Genomic DNA, 12,989 nt, shown 5'->3' on the forward strand with positions numbered 1-12,989 from the left:
AGTGAAACAGCATAAAGAATAGAAAACACATGAGATGTGTTAAATAATTTTGATTTTGGCCACGTGAAGAAGTGTTAGTCATACAGGTAACGCGATCTTACAGGGAGATGGTTCCAAGGCTCAGCTTGACAACGTTAAGTATACCCATTCTGGGCCTGGAGTGCCAATTACATTTCCAGATTGGCAATTAGACATCATGTCCCAAGACAATCACCAAATAATGCCAAAAACAAAGCAAGTTACATCTTAAAGCAGCCATTCTTTTGAAACTGCCCTTCCCTCCTCTGTCTGACTCATCCACCTCACAAACAGCTGCCCCTTATGAACTAAATCTTTGTTAGCTACTGATCAAGAGAGACCAGGTGGCATGAATAATTAAAATCCACAAATGATTCAAGCACCATGTTGTCAACAAACCAAGTCCATCCCTTTCACCAGGAGTTTCTCCATAGCATCTAACAAATTACCCAAAAAAGCAGCAAAATATATTTGCCACCCCCAACCAATGTATTCTCGTTCAGCCCCCAGCTAACCACTGGAAAAAGCCTTCCAACATCTATGTGTGTTTACATTTGTATGACTCAGTTCCTGCCCTCAAGGAGTTTGCAGGCAATTCAGAGATCAGATGTTCATATTCCATGAGAAGATAACTGTTTTTTCCTCTGCTCAGCCTGTCAAGTACTAATAAAAGTCCTAATGAGCAGGGAGTCAGAACTGGGTCTTACTTGTTTTTCCCCCAGCACCTAGCTTGGTTTCTGGCACATCGTATGCACTTAATACGCAACACAAGCAAAAACAACAACAATAATTATAACCAGAAGACTTCTTTAAGGGCCTACTGTGTGCAGGCCACAATGCCAAGTCCTTCTTCATTCTGCCTGCTGCAGACATTCATGGTTCTCCCCTCTGACGATGAAATAATATTAAAAGTACATCTCATGGAAAAAGTCCCTGACAGTGTGAGCTGTGAAAAACCCTGGTATGGTGAGAAAAGGAGCTACTTTCACTTTCGTCTGCTGGAATTCTTAAGAAGTGCATTGGAGGGCCACATAGCACGGTTCCAATGTGTCCCCCAGTCACTCCACAGGCAGCTCTTCAGCCAATTCTTTGAGGTTGAACCCTCCATTTGGGAAGGCCCACCCAGGTCCCTACGGAAAATCAGGCTGGCAGTCTTGATGCCCACTGACTTCAAACACTCCAGAGGGAGTGGTCCCCAGCCAGCCTGGAGCATCACCGCAGTGCATCCCTGGTAACACCACAGCCTTTAATTTTGCAAGGAGGTGGTTTGGCTGGGTTGCCCTCCTGGACTTCGGGAAGCCACACCCTTTGCAAAATGACCAACTGGCACGAGGAAGAGCCCACACATTGGTGGGTAAAAGGCAGACCACACCCTATAAACACTGTTCTGGCTGCCACAACCCAACCCTAAATCCACAGTGTGATGGGTTCCTTAGGAGCAGGCACCTGGACCATCAGCTTTCACAAATAAGAGCCCAGCCTGTACCACAGCTACCCTGGCCTGAACGGAGTTTTCTCCACCCAACGGTCTGGCACAGCAAACCTTCGGCTTCTCATCCCTTCCCCCTTTAAGAGCTGGGAATTTCCATATTTAAAAATAAGCTGATCTTCAGGGATGGACTGCCCGGAGGCTGAGGGATGGACCAGATCCTTGATACTCAAAGTGTGGTCTGCACAGCATCAGCATAGCCTGTGTCTCACCAGACCAGCAGAATCTCAGGTCCCACACTGGATCTGCTTCATCACAGCCTGCATTTTAACAGCTCCCGGTGATTCCTGAGCATATTAGAGTCTGAGTTAGCCAGGCACAGTGGCTCACACCTGTAATCCCAACACTTTGGGAGGCCAAGATGGGAAGATCACTTGAACCCAGGAGTTCAAGACCAGCCTGGGCAACATAGGGAGACCCCGTCTCTATAAAAAATTTAAAAATTAGCCAGGCGTGGTGGCACACATCCACAGTCTTGGCTACTTGGGGAGCTGAGGCGAGAGGATCACTTGAGCCTGGGAGGTTGAAGCTGCAGTGAACAGTGATCATGCCACTGCACTCCAGCCTGGGCAACAGAGTGAGACCCTGTCCAAAAACAAAAAATGTTTGAGAAGCCCAGGCCTAGAGACACTCTCCAGTCCTTGAAGATAAAGATCTGATGTCCCCACTGAACATTCCCCAGGCCTTCTGTCCACAGTACTAGGACACCCTTACCTCCGAGGGTCCCTGAGTTTCCTTTTCTAGGTGCCTGATGCGTGGGGTTCCACCCACCCAAGAAGCAGTTCTAAAAGAGACACCCTTGGTCTGCTCCCTGACTGTGCACAGAAAGGTGTGGCCTTGCCTGATCCCCAGGGATGTCTCTAAGGGACCCAGTGTTCCCCACAGGGCCCAGGGCCAGCATCACAGCACAAACAGCCCTTTCACTGGAACCACAAAGGCAACCCTCCAGGGGATCTGCAGCTCGGCAAGGTGGTGCCGGCTGCTGTGATTCACAGATCAGCATGGTCACTGCCAGTGTGAGCCGGGACACCCACTTTGGGAAGGAGGTCCTGGCACTGCAATCTAATGCCAATGTAACTGTTTCTGCACCCGGTCTCTCATGCCTTGATGAGAGACAGAGAGAGACAGCCCCAAAGCAAGCACTTACTCCTAGCTATCAGCCACCCAGTGAATGTCCCCATTCAGGGAACAAAATAGCCGTGAGGCAAAGAGAAGGTCCATTTGGCCTTCCCATTGGAATGCTTTATCCTCCAGGCCAAACAGCAGGGGGCAAGCAGCTCTTCTTTTCCTCCTGATGTATGTTTGGTCAGGTCTCCTGGGCACCTGGAAGCAGGGCTAGACCAAGGCCCCCAAAGGGAGGCCATAGGTTCCCAGTGTCCTCCCAGGAAATGCTATAAAGTGGGGTTGGTGAAAAAAACCACCCCCATGAGACTGTGCTCTATCATAGACCTCAATCTGCAGGTGAGGAAACTGAGGCACAAAGGCATGATGTCTTTGCCCAGGATCACAGGCTGAACCTTGGGCACTGCACAGCAGCCTTGACACCAGAGCAAGACTGCTCACAGGTAGCACATTTGAGGGCATTTTAACCAATTTCTCTACCAGCAGGATGCTGCCAAGCCTGTGATGTGACCCTCCAAAGGGGGAAGCTCAGCCATGCCATGCCTGCTGATTTTTTTCACAACGTAATTTAAAAGGCAGGTGTGCCACAGAACACACTTTGGGAAACACTGGCCTAGCGGATGTCTTGGAAAAGCTGGTCTGGGTGGACAGTGAGTGTCCTGGCCAAGACACTGTGACATCACTTGGGAGACAGGTCTATACGTCCTGGACGTGGGATAACAGGGGTGGAATTTGTCCCTCCTCAAGGGTACAATGCTGGACAACCACAACGGCCCACCAAACGCCACAGTGTTTCCCTTCTGCCAGCCCGGCAGCTCCTGGTCCCCCATACTGTCAGTGTTCGTCCACTGATACCCCACCATCAAAACTGTAACCAACTTGCCAGGACCTCATCGATGGAGCTTACCTCTGCTGCCCTGCCTTAACCTTCTAGCCTTGCAACAGCCAAGAGCGATAAGCCCATGTGTCAGTCTTACTCTAACTGGTTTTTTGACCTATGACAGTATACTTCAGGATCTGAAGGCTCCTTTGGGCTCAAAAATTGTATTTGTTATAGTCTGCGCCCTTCAGGGGCTAAAAGTTCAATGAATCAAAGGGAAAATAAATTTAGCACTTCGTGAAGCTATGATAGTTACCACTTACAAGAGCCCTGCTAAGTGCCTGGCATTTGCAGGGTGCTATATGCCCATTATTCCTGCTCCCTATAAGAACCCTACAAAGTAAGCATCAGTATGCTCTTGGTATGGGTGAAGTAATCAAAGCTCAACATGGTTGACAGTCAAAGATGCCCTGCTAATAAATGTGAGATCCATGATTTGAACTTGGGTTTGTCTGATTGCAGAGTCTTGTACTAAAATGTGCATTTCCATAAAGAGGGCCAGGGGCTGGACGCAGTGCCTCACGCCTGTAATCCCAGCACTTTGGGAGGCCAAGGTGAGCAAATCACAAGGTCAGGAGATCAAGACCATCCTGGCCAATGTGGTAAAACCCCGTCTCTACTAAAAATACAAAAATTAGCCAGGTGTGGCAGCATGTGCCTGTAGTCCCAGTTACTTGGGAGGCTGAGGCAGGAGAATTGCTTGAACCCAGGAGGCGGAGGCTGCAGTGAGCGGAGATCACGCCACTGCAATCCAGCCTGGGCAACAGAGCAAGACTCTGTCTCAAGAAAAAAAAAGAAAAAAGAAAAGAAAAAAGGAGCAAGAGAGAGCCAGGAATGAGAAGCACAAGCTCTCTGGACAAGGGCGGTCAGCTGGAGCTCCCCCATGACTGGAACCTGAGAACTCCTCCAAGGCCACCCCAAGTAATCTGCTCAAAAAGGAGTATCTGAAGGTCATCTGGTGCAGCCAATCCCCAGGACAGAATGAGATGAGGCACCAGGGCCAATCTGGAATCAAGAGTTCCACGGCACCGAAGCTCCAGCCCTGATTGAATGCGTCAGGCCAGACCCTGGGTAATTACCAAGCTGTAATGGGATCTGATATTTATATTAGTCACGAGCCTGACAGAGAAAACATGTTGTTTTCTCAGGCACAGCCATGGAGACAACATCTCGATAATTCATTACACGCAGACCATCCTTGATCAAACCCAAGCTTCTGCAAAGACAACAGCTCAAACTGAGAATAGGAATAACTCTATTCCCAGCCACACTCAGGCCCCTCAGCAAACTACAGCACCATCAGGAAGTTGGCCTCAGTTTCCCCAGATATTTACAGAGAAGTGGACCATATGCTGGAAGACGAGCAGAAGACAGAAATAAAGATATGTAACTGTCCCAAGGCTGAATTCCTAGAGGAATTGCTGGGGGATTGCAAAACACATTCTGAGCTGGAAACTTTAATCCTCATTCCTCAACTCTCCCTCTCTCCTAAATTGAATCACAGAGCAGGAAGAGACATTAGAACTCACAGAATTCAATCCCCACATTTTATACATAAGGAAAGAGAGACACCAGAGAGGTTAAATAACTTCTTCAAAGTCATGGCTTTATTCAGGCTATCAGAGCAGCTCCCTATTCAATACAGTCTACAACAGGATCGAACTTCACAATGTCACACCCAAGTGAATAGAGAGCTCTGATGAAATCCCACAAAGAAAAAAACAATGTGAAAAAGTACAGCAAAGAACACAGTACTGGAATGACTGTGACCAAGTTCCCAACAGGAGGAAATTGTAATGTTTTCTTCTTCACTTTCTGAAAAAGTCCACATGCCACTCTTTTCAAAAGACTAAAGTCATTCACTATTTGAGATTCAGAGACCAGAGGTACTAATGAAGAGATGTCCCACGATGCATGTCCACAGTCTTGGATTCCTTTGATCAAAAAGGATGGTGCAATCCCAGAGACCAAATATTCATGAAATTGGAGGTCCTTGCTGAATTTTATCTCCCATAGAATTTTAGATGCTACAAAAGACCTGCTTTCCTCTGGAATCCAGCTCTTGATCAAACCATCTTGGGGCTGAAGGATGGTGAGGGTGAACCCATCTGAGGGCTGGTAGAATTTTCTGGAAAGGCAGCCTATGTTTTCTTGGGAAATCTAGCACAAAAATTATTATTCTAAACTTAAGCCAATACATGCCTGTGTATTGAGTCTTGACAAAACTACCAAATACTTGGAAAGCAAAAAGAACAAAAGACAAAAAAACACACACACACAATTGCAATAAAAATACAGACCTCAAGCGTAGAAAGAAAAGCTTTTAAAAGGTTTAACTTACCATTATTGCTTATAATGAGCTGGCTACCTATGTCTTAAGTGAGCAAATCTAGGGGCAGATATCAAGAGATTCTGGGCATGCTTTAAAATGGACTCATGGTATCAAAAGGAACCTGTACTCATTCTATACTGGCCTCACATCTTCCGAACCAACCACCATCACCTCTCATCCCTGCCGAACTTCTTATAGCAACTAACTTCCATTTATGTCCACTCAGCAGGTCTTGGAGCTACAAAATATAGCCAAATATTTATGAATTGTTTTTTCTAATCGTTGCCAAAAACCTATTTTCTGGAGTAAACTGACAGAAGTCATGCTTGCTCATCATTTAGGAGATCCTTTGTGTGTGCAATGGGATTAGCATTTCATTACAGACCCAGCAATTGCATTTATGTACTCCCTAGCGTAAAAATATTTTGGAAGCTGTGTTTAGGACCCCAGGATCACAGAGACACCACAACTTACTTTGAATCATTGAAAAAGTTTTCATTATGATCAAAATTGCCCACTGCCTGAAAGAAAGCAAGCTGTTAAAAAGTTCACCCAGATCACTCCATCTAGGGAACATTTCAGACACACACAACTGTGAGCTATCTTTCCCCTAAAGACAGTCGCTGAATCGCAGTAAACCGGGGAACAAAATTCCCAAGACTCTTGGGGGAGGCAGAGGAGAAGGATGGAGAGAGGGAATGTCGGAATTTGAAGGCTCCAGGAATAAGCTGTTCTCAGCAGGAAGGCTAGGCAGGGATCTGGTGTATAGAGCTTTGCTTAACCTGAGGGCTTCTCTGGCAGGTGGGAGGTTTTCCTCCTTGACAAATAAGAAAGAACCTCTACGGCTGAGAAGGTAATTCCAAAGAAAACTCTCCGGCCAACACCTGCAGGCCTCCCGAGAAGTCAGAGAATGACGAAAAGAATGACGGTTATAATATTTCTCCCTTTGTTCCAATACACCAGTATTTTCCAAAACACGAATGTGCTGCCACAAACACAGCTGAGCTCCAGCACCCAACAGGATGTATAATTAATGATCAGGAGAGAGAGCCTCCATTCGCCCTGGTGTTTTCATAGTCAGCCTTCACCCATAGCCCCTGGCTTCCCTACTTCTTCTCTCAGCCGCTAAGGAGGCTGCTACAAGTTGTTGTGCCCTGTGGAAGTTTGAGGGGTCCTCAGTTTAATTTTACTAGAAAATATGTGAACATGTGGAGGCTGCAATGTGTATCTACCCTGCACTATTCCCCTGGATGTCCCTTCCCTCCAAAACGGTTCGTGCTGTGAAGTCTCCTAGGATGGGAATTACTCAGAAAGAAGGCAGCTGGGTCACTCTCTTTTTTCCAGTTCTTTCTTTTTTACTCTGCAGTTTTCTATCAAACAGTGTCGGGCCCCCCACTCCAGCCAGTGGCTGTGGGGAAGGGAGGACATCTCTAGGTACACGACTACAGACCAGGCAGTGAGCCTAGCAACCATACATCGAAGGTGTCGCCAGCCTCAGTGCTGGTGGGCGTCTGCGCCAGGAATAGCTAAAGCCGACGACATCTAGCCACCTTGAGCGCCAGGGAAGAAGCTCCGCGTAAAACCGCGGCCTCGGGTGGACCCCCGCTCCAGCTCCGCGCTGCTGGTGGCATTTCCGGGGACCCAAAGTGGGTGGCCTGGGGGCAAAGGAACAGAGGCCGAAGAACTTGGGGTATGTTCCACTAGAGCACCTAAGGGACGGAGTGGGAGGTTACATCAGATATGCGACCTCGACACATTCTGAAAGTGGCAGCCCCATGGGCTGCCCCCAATACTGGGATGGATCTCCCCAACTTCTCTCGCCCCTCGAAGTCCCCCTGCTATCTCGAGCTATGCTCCTCCCCCGGGATTCCCTTGTGCAAAATTATTCTCTCCCTTGCCCAAAGGATTTTCCCTTCTTTCTGACCCCACGAACTCATCTCCCCAACAGGTTCCTGAAGTAGGGGCGGATGTCCTCCTCGCCCACCGCCAGGAGCCGAGCCCCGGCAGGTGAGCGGTGTAGAACACGCACCCAGCTGCCCCCAGTTCCCTGCGTCCCCGCGGGGTAGGCTCTCCCCACCCCGCACCACTGCACCCAAGACTGTGCGTCCCCCACCCCGGCCCCAGCCGCTGCCGCCAACAACCCTACAATAAACAAGAGGACAGGATTGGGCGTCCGTGTCCCGGAGCGCACCGGCTGGGGGCAACTCCTCACCCCCGGCGCGCCGCCCGCTGCCCCGATCCGAGAGCACCGGGAGGGCCGAGGGAAGGGAAGGTGGCGAGGGGAAGGCAGGCTGGGATGGAGGGAGGCAGTGCGCGGCGCGGAGCGAGGAGGTGGGCTGCAGGGGACGCTGAGAAGCGGCGGGGCTGGCGCAGAGGGCGGGCGCCCGGGGCACGCGTTACCTTGGTCTTGCCCCCGCAGTGGCAGCACACGGTCCACAGGTACTTGAGCGTCCGCCAGAGCAAGATGATGAAGAGGCCCCCGAAGAAAGTAACCATGGAGGAGGCCAGGAAAGCCCACCACATGCGTTGGCCCCGGCTGTCGCACGGCACCTCCATGGTCACCGGGATGATGAGCGCATCCATCTTGGGCTCGTGGACCGAGGACGAGGAGGAAGAGGAGGAGGAAGAAGAAGAAGAGGAAGAGGAGGAGGAGGACGCGTCTAGGCTGAGATGGTTCGCGTGGATATTGCTACTCATTCTAAGACTGCTGCCTCCGCCGCCGCCGCCGCCGCCGCTGCTGCCGCCGCCGCCGCCGCCACCATTTGCCATAGCTAGCAACGGGCAGCCGGCGCAGGGGCTCGGGGGAGCTCCTCCCGCCGCCAGCGCCACCCCAAACACCCATCAACAGCCATATTGCTGCTACTGCTGCCGCCGCCGCCGCCGCGGAGCGCGGGAGGGGGGCGGGGAGGCGCCTGGGCTCGGGGCGCTGTGCGCGACCTGGCGGGGTGCGCCGAGATATATACAGCGAGCCGCCGCCGCCCGCCCTCCCCCCGGCCGCCGGCCAGCCCGAGGGGGAGGGGGATGGAGAGCGCTGGCAGCTCCCCCTCCCCGGCCCGCGCCCCGCTAGCCCCGGGCTGCGCTGGCCCCGAGCGCCAAGAGCCAGGGGGCGCCGCGGGCCTCCCGCGCCCGGGGTCTGTGCCGCCCCCGGGCCCGCCCCGGCTCCGCGCGCGGGCCCGGGTGTCCTCGGCGCCGCGCCGCCCGCCGTGCGCCACGGGTGTGCGCTGCGCTCGGCCGGGGACCCCCCTTCCCCGCGCGCCTCCTGCGCGGCTAACGAGCCGCTCTCTGCTTATTAGGAGACAACTCGTTAATAATGGATAATCGGCCCCCTCCGCCCTGGCGCCCCCGCGCCAGCCCTCCTCTCCTGGCTGCGCTCGGCTCCGGCTCCCCGCCCCAGTGCGCGCCCGGCCGCAGCAGGTTCACCGCGTCCGGCCGCCGGGCCGTGGCCGCCTGCTAGCCCATGCTCCCCGGATCCCCGAGTCCTGTCGCCACGCCGCTGAGCCCCTCGGTCTCCGCTCGCTCTTCCTCCTCGCCACCTCCGACTCCTCCTCGTCCCCGTCCTCGCCGCCCGAGCCTCTTCGGCGCGCGCCCCGCGCTCCCCGCAGCCGCCAGCAGCAGCAGCTGCAGCAACTGGAGCGGGCGCGGGCTCAGGACGCCCGAGGCGGGAGGGGAGGAGGCTCGCCGCGCTGGCTCGCCTGGGCTCCAGGCTGGGCAGGGGCGGGCAGGGCCCCTCGGCGGCGGCCCGGCACGCGCCCCTGACCCCCAGGGCTCCAGGTAGAGCGCCCCCAGCCCAGGCGCAGGGCCAGGCGCCTCTCTCCAAGGTGCTGCGCCCCCAGCCGAGAGCGGTGGGGTACCCGGGGAGGATGGCGGGGCGCCCCGGTCAGGCCGGTTTTTCCCCAAAAGAGACCCCAGTGGGTAGGGGAGGAGTGCCAGCTGTCAACTGGATTCCACAGACTGAGCGCCCCAGGACCCTCGGGCTTCGGAAGTGAGGGGGACCCTACGCCAGGATATACACAGCTACCCACCCCCTACTTCGCTCTTCTCCCTGCTTCCTATGTGCCCAATGTCCGGCGTGTGGCTGGAGGGCAGGGTCAGGAAGGCCGGTGGGTGGTCTGTGGCCTCTGACAGCAGCAGGTGGTTTCTCTCCTTTTTCCTTATTAGCAACAGAGGCTTCCCAAGAGAGAGTAGGCAGAGATGATCGGGACGACCTGACTTGGGGAAGGTGCGGGCCCCAACAGACAACAGAGTTCCCTGAAAGGTTGCGTTCCTTTCATATAGTCTCAGACTCCATCCATCCTGTGAGGAGAGCAGATGGGGGAAGAGGGGCTCCAGACTTCATTCCGGCTCACCGTTCCCCATTTAGGGTCTTCCCTTCTCCGCGCTTAAGATGAAGAAGGAGTCCGTGTTTTTTCCGTAGCCTGTCTCCGTACACCACCAGGGGAATCCCCCTTCTGACACTTCCGGAAACTTTGCGACCCGTGGACACTGTCCCTCCTCGTGCTATCAGCTGGACCACAAGTTTTTCCAGGGCTAATTAAATCGACGATGATCACACTCTTCCCTCATTGCTGCAGTGGTTTCCCCAGTTTCCAGCTCATTAGTTTAAGCCTAATTGGAATTCTCAGGTTCCTTTCAGCCATGGAAAAGGCCCAAGTTAGCATCCTTAGCTTTACACCTGAGGCTGTCTCCGTGGGAGTCAGATCAGCCCTGCCCTTGTCCTTGGAGGTCTCTGGAAGGAAGAGCGAGCAAGGGAGGCTGAGCTGGGCAGAGAGGCTGCAGAGGATATTTGAAGTTTCTCTCTTGCTTGATTCAGAATACATTCGTTGGATTTAGGGTACACATCCACTAAGAAAGAATCAAGGCCAAAGTCAAAGGAGAAAATGGAATGAGGTGACTGTTATTGAGTATTTGGTTCTCAAAAAGCAGTGTATGTAAAAGGGAGCTGCAGGGAGTGTGCTCCAGAAAATGGAATTGTCTGAGCCTCCTCTCCATACCATCCCATGGTATCTCCAACCTCAGCCTCTGTTTTCAGCCACTCTGAATGCATCCCTGCCACACCAGACCCAAGCATGCAAAGGCCCTGGGCCTTTTCTGATAGGGGGCTGGGGGAGCGGGACCCAGAAGTGCTGTGGGGATGCACAGGAAGGTGACTGTGGCATTGAGGTTCCTTTATTTATTAGCCTTCTCAATGGCTGTACTTTGCTGCTTTTGTGCCTTAGCACATGCCAAGAAAGTTAAGGACATTCCTTAACTCAAGGCCAAATTTTGAAACTTAAAAATAAAACACCCAGAACATAGAAAGAGCAGCAAAGGAGAGGACTGTCTCCCCAGTGGGATATGAAACCTCCAGAATGGATTCCCTCACCCACAAAACTGAAATTTTGCAAACCAGCAAATCCCCTCTGGGGCCTTCTTAGACATCACCTATAGCCTGGATTCCCCTGAAATGCCAGACTGGGGGACTACTGGTAAGCAGATGATGGCTGTGACTTCCATCACCACAACTGTAGGATCCATAGCTTTTTCTCCTCCATCATCACCTTCATCACCTCAGCATCTTTGGAGAGGGTGCTGGGAGGCCCCTCAGATGCCATCTCCTGCTCTCTCCATCACCCCTGCCTCTGCTGATTGAAGCTTTTAGCAACTTCTGTGCTATCCAAAGCTTTGGCTTAGTCAGGATTCATCAGAGACCCTCAGTGTTGAAGTCAATATCCTTCCCTTCCTACAATCCCCAGTCTCTCACCACCTCCGTGAATGGCCTGGCTGGTAGGCACTGAGAGAGTGCCACCATCCATCAGAAATAGACATTCCCAGGCCTTTGCCCAGTTCCCTCTGGCCATTTCCACATTGTTCACAAACTTTTGTGCCACTTCCAGAAAACCTGGCACCTGGCATTACAAATTTAGGAAAAGGCTCTGCACAGATGGAACCTCAAACTTAAAAGGAACTTAGGTATCTTTGATTTGATGTGTTTCTTCATTTATACAATCAAAATAAAGCCAGAAACTTCCCTGCCTACCTCGGGTTATATGTGAGGATGGAAAAGAAGGTTGGGCATGGTGGCTCATGCCTGTAATCCCAACACTTTGGGAGGCTGAGGCTGTCGGATCACCTGAGGTCAGGAGTTCAAGATCAACCTGGCAAACATGGTGAAACCCCATCTCTACTAATAATACAAAAATTACTGGGCATGGTGGCACATGCCTGTAATCCCAGCTACTCGGGAGGCTGAGGCACAAGAATTGCTTGAACCCAGGAGGCGGAGATTGCAGTGAGCTGAGATTGCACCACTGCACTCCAGCCTGGATGACAGAGTGAAGCTGTGTTGAAAGAAAGAAAGAAGAAGGAATGAAGGAAGGAAGGAAGGAGAAAGAGAAAGAAAGAGAGAGAGAAAGAAAGAAAAGAAAGAGAAAGAAAGAAAGAAAAGAAAGAAAGGAAGGAAGGAAGGAAGGAAGGAAGGAAGGAAGGAAGGAAGGAAAGGTAGGAAGGAAATACTATACAAATCTTAACCGTAATTACTATGACCCCAAAAATGGACACCCAAAGTCTAACCAGATCTTCTGACCCCTGAGCTCATAATTGCATGTGCACATACCCCTATGCCATGCTGTCCACAGCATGTCCACAGCCAGGCTGTGGCCAGAGTCCAGGGCACAGCAGAGCCCCTCCAGCCTAAATGAGCTCTCTGACTACCCAACACTCATGCCCACTCCTTTTCTTGCCAGTCCCTGGACAGCCTTGGAAATGGGAAAGGTATAGAGAAGCACTATAAGCCCAGCACGTCTTCCCCTAATGTAGGTGTGTCTGCAGGCTGGAAATTGAGGTTCAATTGCACAAGAACTGAAAGCCTCAACAAAAGTAGAAACTTTACCCCCTGTTCTGAAAACACCACGAGCCTTATTTTTATTTCTAAATTCATTCAAAAGCTTTCCAGAGAGAAGGGCAGCCTCTGTATCATGTGCGTGTGTGTCTATAGCAGCTCTCAAAGCAAGTTAGCGGTTTCAAGCTTCTTAAGTATTCTAATCTGAACAACCCTAACTGATTTAAAGAAATAAAAGGAAATGCATAAACACACATACTAAAAAAGCAGAGGGACTAAAGTAAAAGCCAAGGAGAACAAAAAAGGTTATTTACTGAAATGTTGACCCAGC

General features: G+C 51.8%; 1 protein-coding gene across 15 annotated transcripts in view; it reads right to left on the reverse strand.

The window, feature by feature from the left end:
- KCNMA1 (potassium calcium-activated channel subfamily M alpha 1) overlaps window positions 1-9,586 on the reverse strand; it is a 756,034-nt gene extending 746,448 nt beyond the window's left edge. For 6 of the 15 annotated variants that reach the window (XR_002730119.1, XM_023204859.1, XM_026455332.1 and 3 more), the window contains exon 1: window positions 8,242-9,586. Coding sequence is in view for 14 of the 15 variants with exons in the window: in XM_023204859.1 (XP_023060627.1) it covers window positions 8,242-8,610 (369 nt within the window). In the remaining variant the exon portion in view is untranslated. Of the gene's footprint in view, window positions 1-5,100; window positions 6,363-7,171; window positions 7,551-7,870; window positions 7,984-8,241 lie in introns of those variants that run through there. The other 9 variants (XM_023204851.1, XM_023204850.1, XM_023204852.1 and 6 more) reach the window with 6 other exon arrangements.
- Between the last annotated feature and the right edge of the window lie 3,403 nt (window positions 9,587-12,989).

Source organism: Piliocolobus tephrosceles, chromosome 9, assembly GCF_002776525.5.
Source record: "Piliocolobus tephrosceles isolate RC106 chromosome 9, ASM277652v3, whole genome shotgun sequence".
In the NCBI taxonomy this organism is placed as follows: Eukaryota; Metazoa; Chordata; class Mammalia; order Primates; family Cercopithecidae; genus Piliocolobus; species Piliocolobus tephrosceles.